This window comes from Pseudopipra pipra, chromosome 3 (assembly GCF_036250125.1).
Source record: "Pseudopipra pipra isolate bDixPip1 chromosome 3, bDixPip1.hap1, whole genome shotgun sequence".
In the NCBI taxonomy this organism is placed as follows: domain Eukaryota; kingdom Metazoa; phylum Chordata; class Aves; order Passeriformes; family Pipridae; genus Pseudopipra; species Pseudopipra pipra.
Window position 1 is genome coordinate 51,500,600 of NC_087551.1, and position 18,360 is coordinate 51,518,959.

At 45.5% G+C, this 18,360-nt stretch overlaps 2 protein-coding genes across 3 annotated transcripts; one reads left to right on the forward strand and one right to left on the reverse strand.

Moving 5' to 3' along the window:
* Positions 1–3,897: 3,897 nt before the first annotated feature.
* On the reverse strand, positions 3,898–12,775 carry ZBTB2 (zinc finger and BTB domain containing 2). 2 transcript variants are annotated; one of them, XM_064649147.1, is made up of 3 exons: positions 12,645–12,775; positions 8,741–8,924; positions 3,898–6,917 (listed from the first exon to the last, which is right to left on the reverse strand). In XM_064649147.1, exons 2-3 carry the CDS (start codon positions 8,911–8,913, stop codon positions 5,555–5,557), a joined length of 1,536 nt encoding a protein of 511 aa, XP_064505217.1. In that variant the 5' UTR covers positions 8,914–8,924; positions 12,645–12,775; the 3' UTR covers positions 3,898–5,554. The 2 variants fall into 2 exon arrangements, with proteins under 2 accessions (XP_064505217.1, XP_064505216.1); XM_064649146.1 differs by lacking the exon at positions 12,645–12,775 and adding an exon at positions 11,283–11,680.
* On the forward strand, positions 11,386–17,606 carry LOC135410675 (basic proline-rich protein). The gene is made up of 3 exons (XM_064647385.1): positions 11,386–11,758; positions 11,845–13,315; positions 17,484–17,606. The coding sequence occupies exons 1-2, from the start codon at positions 11,386–11,388 to the stop codon at positions 13,068–13,070; spliced, it is 1,599 nt and encodes a 532-aa protein (XP_064503455.1). The 3' UTR covers positions 13,071–13,315; positions 17,484–17,606.
* Positions 17,607–18,360: the final 754 nt, after the last annotated feature.

An 18,360-nucleotide genomic window follows, 5' to 3' on the forward strand; every position in this document is an offset into this window, starting at 1 on the left:
GAAGTAGGGCCCAGACCCACAGGAGCTGCTCACTCAGCTCCTGCTCAGCGTTGCCCTAAGGCACAGCCCCACCAAGGCCTGGCCTGTGCTGGGAGAAGGGCCTGGCAGGGAGAGCGGCATCTGTGCTGGTTCTGAGGCCGGAAAGAGATCAGGTCTGCTGAGCCTGCAGCCTTGAAAAAGTCACTGTTTGGTAGCTTCTGATAAGTCTGAAAGGCTTCAGAGCAAACTGCAACAAGGCACAGGGAAGGTGTAATTAGACGAGGTTTCCGAGCTGGGAGGCAGGACTACATGTTTACCCCCAAAGCCTTTGGCAGCAGGTCCAGCAGAAGCCAGGCTGCTGAGGCTCTCCTGCTTCCTGGAGTAATAGAGGGGACACCTGCAGCGTGACGGAAAGGAAGGATAAGCACCCTCTCTTGCTCATAAGCATGCGGGTTAGTAATTTTCTGAGTTAATGACTATGTGAATTGTTGAAGCAGTACATTAGAGAATTGAAAGATCAGACTAGTTTATCAAAAGAGGACTGAGCCCTGGTTTGATTTCCACCTAATAAGATCATGAAGTAAAGCTTGTCTGACAGTACATTGCCCTATGAATTTAAGAGACCCAAATGAACCATAGCAATCCATAAAATAGTTCACTGCTGAAACTAGAATTACACAATACAGTAGTAACAAACTAGAAAATGCTTTAACCGTGTGGTTGAGAGATTAAGGATCACTGTAGAAGGCAACATGGATTTATCAGGAAGTTCTCTTAGAAAGTGTGGGAGCTGCTTCAAGATGGGACCTGACACAGTCAATAGATTGGAGACAGTCTCTGGATCTATGCTGATGCATGCTGGAGTGGTGGGTACCTCCTCCACACTCCACAGAACAGTACAGTAAGTGAACTTCTGTGTTAATGTGCATTTTGTGACTCTGCTTCTCTCTTCTCTGAGTAGATTGCCTAAGGTTCCAGGAAAGCTTCAGTTTTGGCCCAAGCAATCAGCATGGATTGAATTAGAGGAAGTCCTGCTGGCAGCTCCTTTGGCACAAGGGCTACAACACAGGCACTGCAAAGAGTGACAACAGTCACTGACAGATGCTCCAAGCTCTGCATCTTGGCACATGTGACCTGTTCAAACACACAGACACCATGGCAGCAAGGCTGTACTGCAGAGGAAGTGTGTTTTGTGGTTTTGGTTAAATTTCATCAATATCTGTCCTTTTTAATGGCAAGCTTGATAGAAATCCATATTTAAGGACAGTCAGTTTCCCTTACTTCTAGAGAGGATCACAGATCATTTGGCAAATACACGTTAATGAAGGGTGCAAAAGACTTCTTGCCTTTTCCTGTTTTGTTCTCCTATTCTTTTTGTTTTGGGATTTGTTTGTTTGTTTTATTTTGTTTGTATTCAGTGACCTGAATACTCCTACTTCATAGCTATGAAGTATCTTGCCACATGAAAACATTTGTTGACTTTTAAGAAGCACTAAATGACAGAATTCCAAAATTAACTCTTCCCTTATTTGTGTGTAAAGATTAAAAGGCGTGGAAATACAATCAAGGAAAATTACTGTAACGGTTAAGAATGAATCAATTTGACCTTCAACTGCTTGGGCTGAAGCCATTTAAAGAACTATATTACCCTCCAAAAACGTAAAGTACCCAAACAAGGTAATCCTGTTGTTAAGCAGATTGGGGAAAAAAACTGCAAGGGACTGTGATGCCACCAGGCACCATAGCACCTGCTCTTGTTCTAACCAGGTTTCCTTTAATTAATGTAAAAAATTTTGCAATGTCAAAGAAGTTATTTAAAGCTAACAGAAAGAAATCTATTTTTTTTCCTCTTGCAACTGACCATGTTTTGTGACTGAGGCTGTTATTTTATGGGATTTGGAGCTCAAGAGCCAGCCAGCAGATTTTCTAAACATCAAGACGGCAACTGAAGGCCCTGCAGTGTAAACGGGAGCACAATTCTAAGTATTTGATGTTTGTAACACTAGCATCTTCTAATAAATTCTCCCCCTGCAGAAGCAGAATGATTATCAGACCAGGGATCAAGAAGATACTTGACACAAAAATATTGATCGCAACAGACTGCAAACTTCACTTTCAGAAGTGATAATCCTCTGTTCTTTCTACAGAGCAGATAGATTTGTAAGTGTTCGGTACTTCTGAAGTCGAGGCAGAGGTGTCTTGTCAAGTGACATGCCTAGGAAATTAACTTTGAAGGTACTCCTTTGGAAAAAAATGGGGCTGAAGTTCAAGCCCACAGCCTTGAATGATGGCAGATTTTCACCAGACTTCCTAGCAGTTGCTTCCAAGTTGTCTGGTTTCATTGGTAGAAAATTCACAACTTCAGCAGGCGAGCAAGACTGAATGAGTAACGAGCAAGTCAGTCACAAATTTCTGAGTCAAATGCTGAAAGATAAACCCTCTAAGAAGTTATCTCTAACTGTAACAATAATTCAGAGCATTTTAACAAAGAAGCTTGAACAAAACTGTAATTGCGCTGTAATTATGCAGACTCTTGATGCAAATGTTAATAACCAGAATATACTGTTCCTGATTTGTTGTAGAGGAACAAAACTGCTCGAGCAGTTGAAAGGTAATGACTTAAACATCACTATAGAGCATCAGACAATAAAGGGTACTTAAAATAAACCATTATCATAGCTGAACACATATTAAAACAGTCTCTTTATTGTGATTATTTTTTCTTTTTACCCGACAGTGTTATTTCTTAAGAAAAAATATTAACAGGTGAAAGTATCTCTGCTGGGCCTGCAAATTCACGTTCCTTGCAGCAGTACTGTCATAACCAACTATTTCGCTGGCTTCTTGTTCCCTGCCCTACCCTGCTCCTTCTTTCTGGGCAGTACACCGGCTGCAAGGCCACCCTGCCCACCAGATGAGGGACCTGCCCAAGCGGGAGTCACCACTTCCAACCCTCTACATCCTGGATGTTGCCAGCAGCCACACTGGCTTCAGTAACCCTCTTCCCTGTTCATCTCTGCCCTTGCACAATCCATTAGTTGCTCAAAACTTTCAGCAGAGCTAAAATAGGGAAGATATTTGACTGAAAAATAGCATTTTTAAAGACTAGTTGTTTTTCACTTGAGCCCATTCAACATGCAATGATCTCCAAACAGGGGACAAGGAGCGATGAGAGCAGGAATAAGGTAAGGGGCTGATGAATGTCTCACAAAAAATGGTGTACCCACGATAGAACCAGCCACCTGGGGAGCTGAGCTAAACTCTTGTACTCTGCCATGGAGCAGAGCTAGAGCTCTGGGGAAAATAAAAAAAAAAAGGAGAAAAAAGAAAAAGAGCATCTGATTAAGCAGTAACTAGCTGCTAAGGCAGCAGCACCTTGAGCAGCTGCAGCCATTTTGGAAATGAACTTGTCACTAGCCCCTAAACCACAGACACCACAAAAGCTGACCTTACCCTGAATTAGGAAAGATTTATTCTTCTGTTTTTCTACTCTGAGAGCATTTCAGACTAAGTAAGATGAAATAAAAAATGTTTTTGAAGAACATATATTGGTGGATGAAGATCCTGAAAAAGTTTTAAAATGGGCAACTCTAAAATAACTCTATAAGATGCTATTTTTTTACTTCAAAACACTTCCATACTTTAAAGCAAAATCAATTGATTTTAAATCTGTTATTCTAATACAAGGGAGATAATAAAATCAATACCACTTTCTTTATGATAGTTGTCACCTGGAAAAAAATCTAGTATGTAGTGACTTTTTGTGCTAAATCCACTGTTTTAAGTCTTAGCAAGCTATTTGTTCATCTGTAGGATGATAAACAGAATACATCACTTGGCTTCTAAACCAATTCAGCAAGAGCTCATCCAGGAAGACTGAAAACCAACAACCTTTCACCTTCAACTCAATAAATCATATCCCATTTAATTCAGTTTTTATTCAATGAAATAATGTATAAAAACTTACAAATCTGAGAACTTAACTATACACAAAAAGATGATATTCAGTTTAAACATATACACAGAGAAGAGCTGTGGTTTGTGACTTGCCCTCTCCCACCCCTCCCCCCAAAACACACACTGTCTCCATTTATGACGGGGCACTTTTTCTGTCCACTTACACCTTCTGTTGGCCCAGTAATTGCTCGGTGGGCTTCACTGCTGCCGTCAGTGTAGGTTTTTAGGCTACCAGCAAAAAATCTGGGCATCTATTTGAAATAATAAAAAATCAACAACTTGATTTTTAACACAAAGATGCAGTGCGACTATCAGCAGTAACCAAAACTACAGAAGTCATCCTCTCACTTTTTGCAGACTTTGTCTTGGCATTCAAAATAACAGGGCTCTCACAATTTGCCAGCCAGCACTACAGATTCACTTTAAAACAACCATGATCACCTGTTGCTAGAACACTGTTTTTTCTCCCTCTTAACTCATGCCATCAGAACAAATGAAATCATGGACGCTCCTTGCCAGAGTAAGGGAATAAAGCTTTTCTCTCTCCTTTCATCCAGAATGACTCAAACCTATAGCTAATAACACATGCATGTGCTGCACTAATGATGGTGCAGTGCTCACCAGTATGTCACCTCCCTAGTTTCCTTGGTAGCTTGGGTGACAACACTTATTAGCTTCTCTTCAACAGGTCAATAAAAACGCACACAGCCCAGGACGTTTTACATTTGATTAAAACTAACCTGTGCAATGACTAGTTTTACCAAATGACTAAAAGACATTCCAGGCTGAATCTGAGAGTAGGTGGCCAGTTACTTAAAAAGGATGTGTGCGTTTATTTACCTGTACCAAATATACACACAAACACTTTATATATATATATATATGTATATATCTTTATATATACACAGTATTTATATATATAAAGATTGCCATCACATTACTATTATAGCTACTTAAGTCAAAATTTGGCTAAGCAGCTGCTTTGCTTGACTCCAAAACAGATACCCAAAGGCATACTGGAGGGAAAATATATGGCTAAAAGAAACCCAACTCCTTCAGCTCTTTTTAACTCAATGAACAGAGACTTTTGCTCTCCTTGAGAAAAGTTCTGAGGGCTTTAGGTTATAACCTTAATCAACTTGCATGTGGACTTGTAAAAAGCATGGTGTTTATTTTGCCAGATCTCAAAATGCCTTCTACCAGGGAAACTAAAATACATATATCCTTCACTTACCAAACTGGTAACTCTGTTTCTCGTTACACTCATCACTGTATCTAAATACACTTTTAAGCAATCTAAATTTAATTTAAAATCTATGAAATTTGGATTAACTAATACTATCAACATAGTTAGCTGGATTATTTTTCACATGTTCCTTTGCATTAAAATCAATTTCGTTGTGGTTTGATGCAAGAGCTTTTTGTTTGTTTTGGTGGGAGAGGCAAAGTCCAATTTCCTAATGTGCCAGTACAGTTCTGGTTGCTGAAGACAAAGGGTGGGAAGGATGTTGGTGGAAAAGATGGAAGGGGTAAGTGAGGTAAGAGGTAAGGGAAGGAAAAAATTGATTTAATAAAAAATGAGTAAAGAAACTTTAAAAAATTGATATAGGTTTCACATTCAGTCTAACAACACTGCTTCTTGCTCCTTTTTGATGGAGGCTAACACTGCGTTATCAGTCTCTGTGGCTTCTGTGTCCCCACCACCTAGCAGAATGGAGCGATCTTCTTCTAGTGTAAAGACAGAGTTTTGATTTTGGCACGAATGCTTGACTACTTCATTGGGAGTTGAAAACGTTTTGTCACACAAGTTACATTTGTAGGGCTTGTTGGTCTGTACTAACATGTTGTCCATTTGACTACCTTCCTCAAAGGTACAGAGTTCCAGAGTCTGTTTATCCACCATTGTGTATGTGTCCATGCTCTGGTTTAGGCACACGTGTCTGGCAGCCTGGTTAGCTCTACAAAAGCTTTTGTCACAAGTGCTACACTTGAAGGGCTTGCCTGTGTGTATGTACATGTGCTCCCTCCAGTGGCTTTTCTGAATAAATTTGCGACCACAGATGGAACACTCGTATTTCCGTCTCTTTACCTCCCTCTCTTGATCTGCCTGCTCCAAGTTGTCAATGTCTGCGATATCAGAGGGGGGAGGTGTCTCTGACTGCTGCTGCCCATCAATTATTGGGGAGTCTGAGATCTGCTGCAACTCGCTGTCACTAATCATCCCTGCTTCAGGCACTTCCATTGCATCTTTATCAGCTGTGTTGTTACAGAGAGACAAAGAAATATTACTTTCTCCCTGCTGGCTAGATGTGAAGGGAACTCCCGTGTGGATTTGCAGGTGCTCACGCAAACTGCTTCGTAAATTGAACCGGCGACCACAGAGGTGACAGGCATAGTATTTTGGGAAGCTTCCGTTCCTTTTCATAATGCTTGGCTTGACATGTGCTATTGTGAGTGAGGCAGGCTGTTCATCTGAAGAAGATGCTTCCATGTTGGCCTCTTCTCCTGCAGGTGAATTATTACCAGCAGCAGATACCAATTCTGGAGATAAAGAAGATGGCAATGGGTCAGAAGTGGACATATTTGTCCGGGTCACTTGTGGCAGAGTTGTGGCTAACTGCGAGAGCTGTGAGCTTTCAGAAACCTGCTCTTGGTTCATCCGCGATGTCTGTGGCCTTGGTTCTCGCCCGAGTTTGTCAGTCGCTGATGTAACCTTAGTGGGATGTCTTATCTGGTGATCTGCAATCTGAATGCCATATAATGAAGACGCTAATGGAAAAACTTGATCCGGGTGAGAAAAAGTTCCCTGACTTGCAAGGCTGGCCTCTTGAATTAGTGGATATGCATGCAGAAACTTTATTCCCTGTTCTAGTCGAACTGGGTCAATGAGTTGTGGTGCCATCTTCCCAGTGTACATCAAATGCAAGAGATAACTGAAGATATCTGGCTGTATGTCAGTTGCTTTCAAACGGACACATTCACTGAAAGATGAAACAAATATATATTAGAGAAATGCTTTAATGTAAAAGAGCTAATCTTATTGGCCACTTGGAAGATGACTTTTTGCCTCAATGAAAAGACAAAGCTGTCCCATTGCGATCTGCACCCTTCTAAAATGCTGTTATGTTATAGATGTGTTGTCACATATTAATATATTCTATAAATTGCAAAGACGTTTTCCCCCTTTTCTTGGTTGGATTCAAACATATCTGTAGCTAGATGAAAACCTGCTAGCACTGGACTATAAATTCACAGTTCATTAAACTTTTCTCAGTACTCAGTACTTTTCTCCCTGAAAACATCTAAAAATTATCTGGCACTTGCCCGTTTGCCCTCTATGTCCTACTAGTGTATATATCTACAGTTCTGCAAGTGTGTGGTATCACCTTGTTTCAACTGCATTATGATCCAGAAACCATGCAGGACAGGGTGTGAATCCCCTGGGGGTCTGATGCAACAGGTACAGCCTGAGCACATGTAACCTGTGGAGTCCAGGCTCCTTAACCAGCAGAACAGTAGCTTCTTTCCTTGAATAAGAAGGAAGGAACAGGAGCACTAGCGGTATGCATGGCCAGCCTACAGCACTCAGTAAAGGGAAATGCTTTGGCTGTGATGCCTCTTCAGCCTAACAGAACTGAAACCAACATCATCCTCCAGCTGAGAGTGTGCCCAGTGCATCGACCTTTATGATGCTCTGGGACTGAAACACCCACCATGCCTCTGGTGGAAGGTGTATCTCTATGCAGAAAGTGAGGCATGGCTCACAGAAGAAAGAAAATAGGGAACACCTTGAGGTTAGGTCAGTTAGCTAACAGGAGAGGAACTGGGATTTTAATTATTTTTCAGAAGTATTTGTAGCTCTTGTATTAAAAACAAGCATTAAATAAAACACAGAAATCCAGAAATGGACATGACTGCGTGCTGTGGTCTGAATGCTCCAACCACAGTGTGCTACCAAGCCGAGGAGGAAATTACAGCCAATTCTTCCATTTCTTGAGATGCACCCTTCTCGAGTCTTCTCTGTGACTGCTTTTGAACTCAGATGTATTACTCAAAAATAAACTTTGCAATGTTGTCTTCCAAAAATAACTGTGTGCTCTTGATGGAGCATCAAGACTGATACATCTACCTGCAGTACTGTTTCAGAAGTGCAAATGCACTTCTGTCCTATAAGTTTTGAGATAGTTCAAATATTTGGAAAAAAAAAAGAAAAACTTTTAAAACAGTCTTACACTTCGGTTATCTTTTCAATGTCCTCAATGTAAGGCTCTGGTAAAACCCCTCCCCCCAAAAACAACACCAAAACACAGAAAGGAAAGTAACACAAACCCCATTATTTTCCACCACTATGTAGTATCTTATTATATAATTGACTTTGATAAACTGCAAAAAATATAAAGTACATACACCTCTTTTTTAAGTTTATTTCTCAAAATCTCCTAGTAAATCCTTATTGGGTTGTATATACTGTTATGGAAATGTCAAGAACAATGTCAAGACAGAGCAGAAGGGAGAAGGAAAGTGCAGGAGTGAAACAGGATCCTTGAAGTATTCAATTCTAGAAATCCTATGATTTTTTAAGGATAGAGAACTTGTGTCAAATTATAAAGTTAGTGCTAATGAATCACAGTTCAACTTTAATTTGTTTTAAAGTGAGGTTCTAGTTTGCAGATAAGACTGGATTCCATACTCCTTATGACACAGCAAGAAGCAAAAAGAATGTTTTCAGGTTTCAAAACGTTGATAGACTTCCTTAGCTCAGCTAACTGAACAATATTTAAACAGTGCACCTTTTTACAGTTACCTGGTTTGATGAACAAACAACATCTTGAAGTAGTTGGAGAAAGAAGCGAGGACTGATTTGTGTGCCTTGAAGTAGACATCACCAATGGCAACAGTGCAGTCACACAGGAAACCGAACTCTCTCTGAGCATTTAGTTGCTGCAGCAGAATAAGTCCATGGTTGGCCAAATCCATTTTTTTACACTCTGAAAAGAAAACGACTTTCATGTAAAACTTAGCAGTAGATGCACAGATGCAAGAGTAGCTGTCTCTTAACAGACATTTTCCTCTAATATCTGTATGCCTTGCTTTAGTAACATCTCTTAACCCCAAGTTAATGTATAAAAGATATTTTACACGTAGGCAATGATCACTGTTTCACGATGGGCAATGCAATTCACAAAGGTGCAAGTGATTTGCCAGGGTTAAAGAGCAAAGAAGAGCCAAGACGAAAAGTTCTGAAAAGGCATGGGGTTGGGCTTGGATACAGAAATAGAAATAGCTAAGGGAGAGGAAGATATATTAATAAACAGTAAAAACACTATATTCAGTGGAAAAACAAAAGCTTTTTGGTTGCCACTTGTCTGCTCAAGTAGGAAAAATAAATTTTCTTACTGATGTCAGTCACCCTCATCTCAATGGGTGGGAGAGACAAGAGCACAACCCAATACAAGACAAGTTAGACACTTTTAACTGATGGTTATGCCCTCTCCTGGGAAATATCAGATAAATACCTGAATCTTGCCAGAGTCAAACAATTCATTCTTGGTATCAGCAAGCTCTCTGCACTATCAATACAGAAGGGCCTTTTTACCCAACAAGTCTTTATTTATTTATTGAGACCAGCTACAACAGCATTTTCTAAGCAGCCTGTGTGTCTCATGCCCGCCTAGCAAATCAAGAAACTCAGGGGGTGAGAGGTGCAGTTCCATCCATCACTGACCATCAGCACAAGGTGGAATAACTAACAGTGAAATGTGGCACTGACCTGAACCCTCCTAAACCAGGGTTTCCACAGCCCTCCCCCTCCCTGGCACTTCCTTGTACCAGCTACTGGAGGCTGCCCAAAAAGAACTACCTAAGAGCTATAAACTTTTTCTCAAGGATTCAAATTCAGCCTTGGAAGCAGAAATCAATAACTTTGGGGAAAGAAATAGCCAGGAAAACACATTAGGACAGTTGCGTATGGTTGGATGGATGAATATAGGGCTAGTAAGATCAACGAGTGGATACAAACTTAACCAAAATAAATAGAGCTTTGAGCAGAAAAAGTGAAAGTATGAAGTCACATAGATCTGTACTTAAACACGTAAAACAGCAAAAGAAGCCAACAAAATTCCTGGCCATGTTATGCCCAGAAAAATGAAGAAGCAGAACAGAACAGAAAACAAAGAGGAGGTGAAATCAGAAGTGGATCAAAAGGTTTATAAAAAGTCTTGAGCATTTTCCCCTCCAAACTTAACAGGAAGCTATTGAAATTTTAAGTAAAAGTAGCTTGTTTCTTTTATATGGTAAGAGCATGGCTTTTTGGGAAAGAGAACAAAAGTGTATTCCACATGCATGCTTGGTCATTGAAGAAACAGGTATTTCTACTTGCTGGACAGTGAAGAATGCCCTCATATTTAAACCAATAACCAGGCTGATCAAATGCATTCCTATGCATCCACACGAGATCAGAACTCATTGGAGTCAGGGCATAAGCAGAAAAAGAAATACAATATACAATACAGTTGACTATGTTCTTACAGCTAAGAGAAAAAAAAAGAGTGCAGCTCTCTTAAGGTCCATATTCTTTTCCTTAAACTTTTTGGATAATTACATTTTTGTTGTACAAATGGAAGATTCCCTCCACAAGAGGGAATACTCACTGTCAGCAATAACAAAAATCATGTTTGGTGTTACTTAATCCTGCAAGATGCCCCACATATGTAGACTTTGTGATGTTACAGAAATCACACTAGATTTTTTTTTTGTTAGCTTTAATTTAGATTATTAATGTGTACTGTATTTCTAACTCATCAGTGCTAAGTCTAGTTTGTACTTGGACAGCAAAATTTGTCAGGCAGAGCAAACCACTGACATGAGGGCTTCCAAGCCAGAAAGGCATTCTTTCTAGTTATTATCATTCTAAGTTTGTTTAGCTTGTAGTTTCACCCTTACCCAAACAGCAGTCACTGTGGCTGCTGAAGCCAATGCCCTTCATCACAGGTCTGAATTAATCTTTTCATGAAATGACACACGTGCACAACATTGCATTTTGAGTGTATCTGAATGATATTTAAGTGCTGTAACTGAAAGCACTAGAAGAATTACACTCTAAGAAAATCGTAAGGCAGACGACAGGAGCGAGGAAAGCGCTTTGTTCATTATAGGTATGTGTGAACTCAGGAGTTCTACCCTTAGCTAAATAAAAGTTTTTTCCTCAGCTAAACAAAGGTGATTAACACCGGCAAGGCCGTATTAGTGCTGACCGGTCCAACAACTGCGCACAACATTTCTTGTACCCTGGAACCTGGACAGTCCTTCCCTGGCCCGGCTCTGTTCTGCCACGGTTTTGGAATTACCTAATCCGTTCAGCGTGGAAAGCCACGCCGGGGCGAACCCTTTCGGGAAGCGTGTGTTCATCTCGGAGACCCCGCGGGGAAAAGGGGTGGGCACGAGGCCAGGATGAGGCCGGGAAAGCGCCGGTACCGCACCGCGGGAGAAGAGGCTGGGAGCGGCGACGAAGGAGCAGCGCAGGGCGAGGGAGTGCCCGGGGCGGGGGCGGCCGGGTGGGCCGGCAGAGAACAGCTCGGGCACGGCCCGGCGCAGGCGGGCATCGATCCTCGGGAGCACCGAGCCCGCGGCGCTGCTCCCGCGCCGTCGGCAGAGGGCACTGCCCGGCCCAGGCCGCTAACAGCGGCGCAGCACCGCCGGGAGCGGGCGCCTCCACCCTCACCGCGGGCGGCGGGCAGGGACTCGCGATGGGCCCCGGGCCGGCCCCGCCCGCCGCCTCGGGACGGGACCGGACGGGACCGGGCTGCGCGCGCGCCAGCGGGGCGTGAGGCAGGGAAGGGGCGCACGCCGCGGGGGCGCTCCCGCCGCCGGGGGGCGTGTCCCGGCGCGCGCCCTCTCCTTTCCCGGGAGCTGCGCGCGGCCCCCGCGGCAGCAGCGCACGGCGCCCTCCCATTGGCCGACGCGGCAGAGGGCCAGGCGGGCGCGCGCCGCTCTCACTGGCTGCGCCCCGCCCCCCGCCCCGCCCCTCCTCCTCTTCCCCCCGCCCGCCCTCCCTCCCCCCCCCCCGCGCACGCCACGCGCGCACGGACGGGACGGAGACGGCGCGCGAGACGCAGCGCGAGCGGAGCCGCCAGGGCGCGCGAGACGGGAAGAGCTGCCGCTGCCGCCGCCGCCGCCAGGCCCAGCCCATCCCATCCCAACCCGCCGAGCGGGGGGGACAGGCGGGGCAGCCCCGCCCCGCCTGCGCCGGATCCCGCCGCCGCCGCCGGAGGGGGCGGGAGGGAGCGCGGGCCTTAACCGGCCGAGCCGAGCCCCGCGCCGGGCGGCACCAGCCCCGCCGCCCCCTCCCTCCTTCCCCGCGACCCACCGACCGCCCCCCCCCCAAGCCCGGCCCTCCCCTCGGCGCGCGCCCATCCCCCTCCCCGCGCCGTGTCCCGGATGGAGCCGCCCGGCCCGGCCCGGCCCGGCCCGGCGGGGGTTCGCCAGGCCGGCCCCACCTCCAGCCCCGCGCCCCCTCGGCCCGCGCAGACCCGGGGGGGCCCGGGGTGGCCCTCGCACACAATGCGGAGGTAGGGCCGCGCAGGCCCTGCCGCGCCCCCGCCGTCGCCTCAGCCCGGGCCGCGGCCGGCGCGGCGGAGCCGGGCGCACGTGCGGGCGGCGGGGCCGGGCGGCCCCGCGGGGCGGGCGCGGCGTGGCCGGTGCTCGCTCACCTGGGGGGCGCCGGGGCCGCCGGGTGGCGCCGCGCGGGGGCCGCCGCCGTCTCCGCGCCCGGCAGCAGCAACAACGGAGTCAGCGCGGCGGCGGCGGCGGCGGCGGCTTTTCCTGTCCGGTTACGTTCGGGTCACATGACCGGGAGCGGAGCACAGAGGCTGCGGCGAGGAGCCCCCGCCGTGGGGGAGGGGAGGCGGCGAGTGCTGTGGCGGCAGCGGCAGCAGCAGCGGGAGACACCCAGCCCCCGCCCCTCCCTCCGCGCCCGCCCCACCGCCGGCACCGGGCACGGGACCGGCCCTCCCGCCCTCCGGGCACCCCCGGACGAACGCTGCCGCCGCCCCCATCCCAGCGGGGCGCACTGCCCCTTTAAAACTCCCGGGCGGCGGGGGCTGGTGTGCCCTGCGCCGCCAGCGCTGCGGGGATAACGGGGACTGTGGCGCCGTGCGGGGCCGGGATTGGGATGGGATGAGATGGGGCGGTGCTGCGCCCGCCGCCCTCTTTCTGGCGTCCGCCCGGCCTCGCCGCGGCGGCAGAGGCTTCTCGGTGCCGCCGCCGGGGGCCACCGGGCGGCTCCCGTCGGGCGGTGCTTGGCGGCAGGCGTGGGATGGATGGATGGAAGCCGCCGGGTTCTGACCCCGCGCTCGCTCCCGGGGAGGAGTGGCGGGCGCAGGTGCGTCCCTGCGCTTCCCGCGGAGCCGCCGGGGATGTGGGAGACGGGGACCGGCCGCCGGCGGCGGGACGCGGCGTCCCGGGGCTCTCGGGCACGGGCTCAGTGCCGGTGCCCTCCTCCGCGTCACCCTGGCTGCGCTCCAGGTGTCATTTATAGCAAGGTCTCGGTTCGGTGCGCTGGGAAGGGGCGGCGTGGGGCTGATCCCTGTGAAACTGCCCTGGGCACAGCGTGGCTGAGCTGTCAGACGGGAGGTTACAAGTTCAGTTGTCAAAAAGAGTGATTCAGAGTACAAAAGTGGAAAGGTTGAGTTCGCTTCTGATCTGTTCAACAGGACTCAGGTTATTTGAACTGGCTATTCTTAGCATGACTTTTTAAGGGGACAGTATAGTTGTCTTCAAAAAAACCCCCACATCTGCAACTTCCCACGGTGGCAGATTTGGTTGCGGTGGAGTACGGACAGAAGGTGGCTGTAGCCAGGCATCTTTTTATCCAGATCTAAGGTGTGCTGTAGAATAATTTGCGGATGCTTATAAAACTGCACAAAGGAATGCACCAACAGACACTGCGATACGTGGAAAAAATTGTCGGTCTTGCAGACGTTACTTAAGTCAAGAGTTGTTAGTGTGGAGCAGGGATACCATCTTCTACAAGAGGCTGGGAAGTCCTTGGGTGTGATTCCTCCAAGCAGAGAATCAGTCTGGGCTGTAAGGTGACATCTGCTAAGCAGAGCAGTGGCACAGACAGAAACGTTTTCAGAGAGAAACTGTTGTTGAAAACCTCGTGGGAAGATACTGGCCAGCAGTAGTTAGAGGGGGTTCCTTTGCACCCCCTGCCCTGGAGGCCTGCTCTTGCTGTCCTTAAGTGTGCTTTTTGTTGTTCATGAGGAACGACATATGCGGCAATGCCAACAGTTTGAATTAGGTCCAGATAATGGTAATAATTATTATTACCTTTTTTAAGGTACTTATTTAAGCAAGTGTTTATTGTTAAAGGATTAGACCAGTTTTATGTGAGTCTAAGCCATCTCCCACTGAAATTAATGGATGTCTTGATAGGCACAGTTTGAGACTGTTTGGATCATATAGCTCATGAATATTAATTTATTTACCCAAGTTAAGCTGCACATGAAATCTAACTAGTGAAGTCTTAAAAAAACCTAGCAAACCAACCCCAAAGCCCAACAACTTTAATTTTAGTGGAGCTGAAAGCTTACAGTCTGTTTGCTGCTGTTGCAGTACTTTGAATAGAGCAGCTGAACAGAAATGCATCTTTAGGACCCACGTTGAGTATTGAGATATGCTGAACTACAAGGGTCATGTTTTTAACAACTCTGAGTTCTGCTATGTGAGCATGTGGCAGAAGTTTATAGAGTGTATTTAACCAGTCTACTTGGCAATTTTTTTCCCCTGAATGGTTTCCCTTACATTTCAGTTCTGCAAACTAAATACAAAGTAAAGAGAGTAGATGGGCATTAGAACTTAAGTTGCTTAGTGGTGGATCATTTGTCTCATTCTCATGAAAGATGGTGAAAGTGATAAAATTTTTAATTAAATCAAGTGGGCTGTTTAGGAAAACCAGTGTGTTTCTGGCAGATATATGGCAGGCTTTGTGGTCTCTTTTTTCTCTTTTATGTTGCACTTTAGTACTTGTGTATTGGCATTCGTGTGGGATTCTCCTCTGTGCCGTCTCTGAAATTGGAGAAAAACTTAGCTATGGTTTATTAGTAATAGCTCATAATTCAGCTTTAAAGCACTTTTATTTGGACCCAAATAAAAGTAGTTTAATCCAGCAATAATGCAGTTTCTAATTTAGAAGAACTCTGTTGGATTCAAGGCCCATTGGAATCTGTAGAAAGATTGCTGTGTTGAGTGTAATGCTGCTGAACTTCACACCTTCAGTACTGACTTACATCTGAGACCTGTGTCGCAGGGAGTAATAAGTTGTTCATCTGGTGCATTTTGGACACCCAATTTACAATGTGAACCTAAAATTCTACTTCGAACTCATCTGAGTTTTGGGGGTTTGAGTTTCTGGAGGTACTTGATTAGGACTTCTTTCCCAGTTTATGACGTTTTGAAAGGACCATTCAGACTGATTCAACTGTTCAGGCTGATTCAGATAGTGGTACTCATCTGGGTGCATTCTTAGTTAGGTGTGTTTCTGTTGATGACAGGATCAGTCCCTAGGTTTTTGGTTTTGCTTCGGTCTTCACGTACTTGGATTAAAGGCAGAATTTTACCTGCTAAGATCATATTTTGCATTGTAAATGAACATACTGCTGATGATTTAAGTGTTAATAGGATGACCAAAGTGTCTGCTAATCTGAGTAAAAAGTCACTTGAGCAGCACAAGGAACTTGATCCAGTCTCGAGTTCCGTGTGTCTTTTTAGTTGAGTTCAGTTGAAATCTGGAGTTGAATAGCAGATGTTTTTATTGTTATAGTCAAAACCTTAACAGCTTTAGTGATGTTAATCAGGCTCAAAGTGCCAAGATTTTTAGTGAGATTTCAAATTTCTCAGCATTTTTAAAAAATAAGAGAGCGGAGTCCCTCTTCCGAAGAGCTCTTTGCTCACCGCTCCCTGTGGCACTGCTCCCCACTCCCACAGGACTTTCTGCTGAAGCTGTGGGGATCTGGGAGTTGCATATCCTAGGCAATGGGTGGGAACCCTTCCCTGAAGATGTGGGACACTGCTCTCACGTGGGTACAAATATAGTAAAACATGAGTTTATGTCAGTGCTGTAAATCTGTTTTATTAGCACAGCTGCCATTTCTAACACTTCCACTTTTGATTCATGCTAGCAAGAAGGCTTGGTGGGAAGTGTGACAGCTGCAGTAGCTCCTTGCTAGAATACTATCCCTCTGATAGTCTCCAACCTTTTAATCCAGGACTCTGTCCTCCCTCTCTTAGAATTTTTCACACATTTGGTCCAAATCTCACCTGTCTTCCACACAGCACTGTAAAAATGTAAAAGTGATCCCTGGGAAAACCCCAGATGTAAGAATCCAGCAGAAGTTGTGGAACAGCTCTGCTTTTTCTTGGCTTCCTTGCCCTGGGGAGGCTGTTGGGGCATGTTGGTGAGAGGTGAGTTGTCAGCCCCCAAGGAGATCTGACCTTTCACAGTTTTTTTGGTGGTCCTAGAAGTGGAGATCTATGGTGTGTGAGCCACCTTTTGTGTAGGCTCTCTGAGGTGCAAAGATGAAGAAATGGATCTTTGCTGTTCTGAAGGCTGTTTTTCTGGTATTGGTATGTTAATTAGGAATTGTTCCTACACCTAGTGAACACAACTAGTTGAGTAGCTGCAATTTAGACCAGGGGAAATAATAACAGGCCAGTCCTTTTGTTAGTACAATGTTTATTGTTTAAGGAAATGGTTTAACTGTGTGTACTTTTTCTTGTTAGGAGTTTCATCTCCATCAGGAATTGTTAGTGTAGACCAACTGACACAGCTTCTGCAGTGTAGATTAGCCCTCTCCTCTCTGGCTTTGACTTAGTCCCAGATTAGCCTGTTACATGGGCTTTGCCCACTTTTCACTGGTAAAGTTCAAACATGACTACGTCCTCTTGGCTGGAGTGACATTTTCAGTGGAGCTTGACTATAAAGTTACAGCAATATATGAAAATGCATGTGTTGTTTTCCTTAGAAAAAACCTGATTCAAACTGCAATGGTGATGAGTGAATTTTTAAAGGCCATGCGGGTGAGGTATTCCAGAGAGGAAGCAGCTCTCAGTGACAGAGCTCTAAGTGAGTGTGTGTATGTTCCAGCTTATCCTGCCTGCAGAGCTAATGTGAACAGCGCAGCTGAGAGCAGGGACTGACTGTAGCCACTAGTGCTGTCACCCCCAAAAAATGGGGCTGGAATTCAGGAGTCACAACTCTCAGCCAAATAGCTGCTCTTGTGACAACTTCTTAGCAGATCTGCCAAAGAAAATAATCTGTAAGTAGTCCTTTACCTTATCTAGTAGAAAAAGCACAGATAGAAGCAGTCTGCATAGTTTGGTTCCTTAAAAAGAATGGTCTAACAATGTTCCATATGAGCAGAATTTTGCCATTCAGTCTTAATTTTGTTAAAAAGGTTAAAATTTTAGAGTTTTGGATAAACCAGGATTCCGCTCTGATTTTCCTTGTATATTCTGTATTTATTGTAACTTTTTTTTTTTTCCCCCAGGTGACCCTTACTGGTTGGAGTAAACCCATTTTGGTGAAGACTCAAACAGCAGGAACTGTGTAGTGATGGTTGTTTTCAATTACACTATGAAGGCGTGTGGTAGATGAGGCAGGTGAAAGATGAGTGTGTTCTCACAGCTAAATCAGTTTTGTGTTGCTGCTGGAACTGAAGACTCATCCTGCCTCTGCCATAAAACTTCCTCCTGGTCAGGCCATGCACACACACGTGCACAGGCTCCCCACGGGATCTCCAGTGTGAAGCAGAGATTGTAGGCGGGGAGTTTCCCACGTGCTGCATGGTTGCAGAGGGCTCTGCTCTCTGTGTAATCGTGCTGTGAAAGCTCGTTAGGTTCTTGGTGCACTCAACTTCCCAGCTTGCTTCTCTACATGTAATAGAGTAAAGATATTCTCAAACAGATTACGGAGTTTGTTGCTAAAAGAAAAGCCTGTCATGCGATGTAGTGTGTACACTGTGAAAAAAATGGATACAAAGTTTTAACATACATTAAAGCTTAACTGAACTTTTTTTAAAAAGCTGTGAGGAGCCACTCAACACAATAAGTGGGGTTGGGGGCTTGGCAGGAAGCAGAGAGTGTGACTTTAGTGGCTGTGATTTTATGTGCCAAGATAAACTGATCTACAGTTTCAAAAGTAACTGCGCTTCCCTTGTTTTGAGGTGGTGGTTGCTCTTACAGTCCCAAAACAGAATGCTTCAGATCATCAAGCCTAGACACTATGCTTTTAAAGAACATCCAGGAGTCCTCAAATATTTTTGTTAAACCACTTTTCCTGATAAATGCAGCTGGTCTGCAAATTCACATTTTAGCTAAATTTACAATTTAGCAATACTGAAACTGTGAGATGAAATGGGAACTGAT

Coding starts and splice junctions, on each gene's coding strand:
- LOC135410675 (XM_064647385.1), top strand. CDS start 11,386: ATGAGGCCGGGAAAGCGCCGGTACCGCACCGCGGGAGAAGAGGCTGGG. Junction 11,759..11,844: donor TGCGCGCGCGCCAGCGGGGC/GTGAGGCAGGGA, acceptor CTTTCCCGGGAG/CTGCGCGCGGCCCCCGCGGC.
- ZBTB2 (XM_064649146.1), bottom strand. CDS start 11,343: ATGAACACACGCTTCCCGAAAGGGTTCGCCCCGGCGTGGCTTTCCACG. Junction 8,925..11,282: donor TTCCACGCTGAACGGATTAG/GTAATTCCAAAA, acceptor TTTTCTTTTCAG/AGTGTAAAAAAATGGATTTG. Junction 6,918..8,740: donor TTGTTTGTTCATCAAACCAG/GTAACTGTAAAA, acceptor TTCATCTTTCAG/TGAATGTGTCCGTTTGAAAG.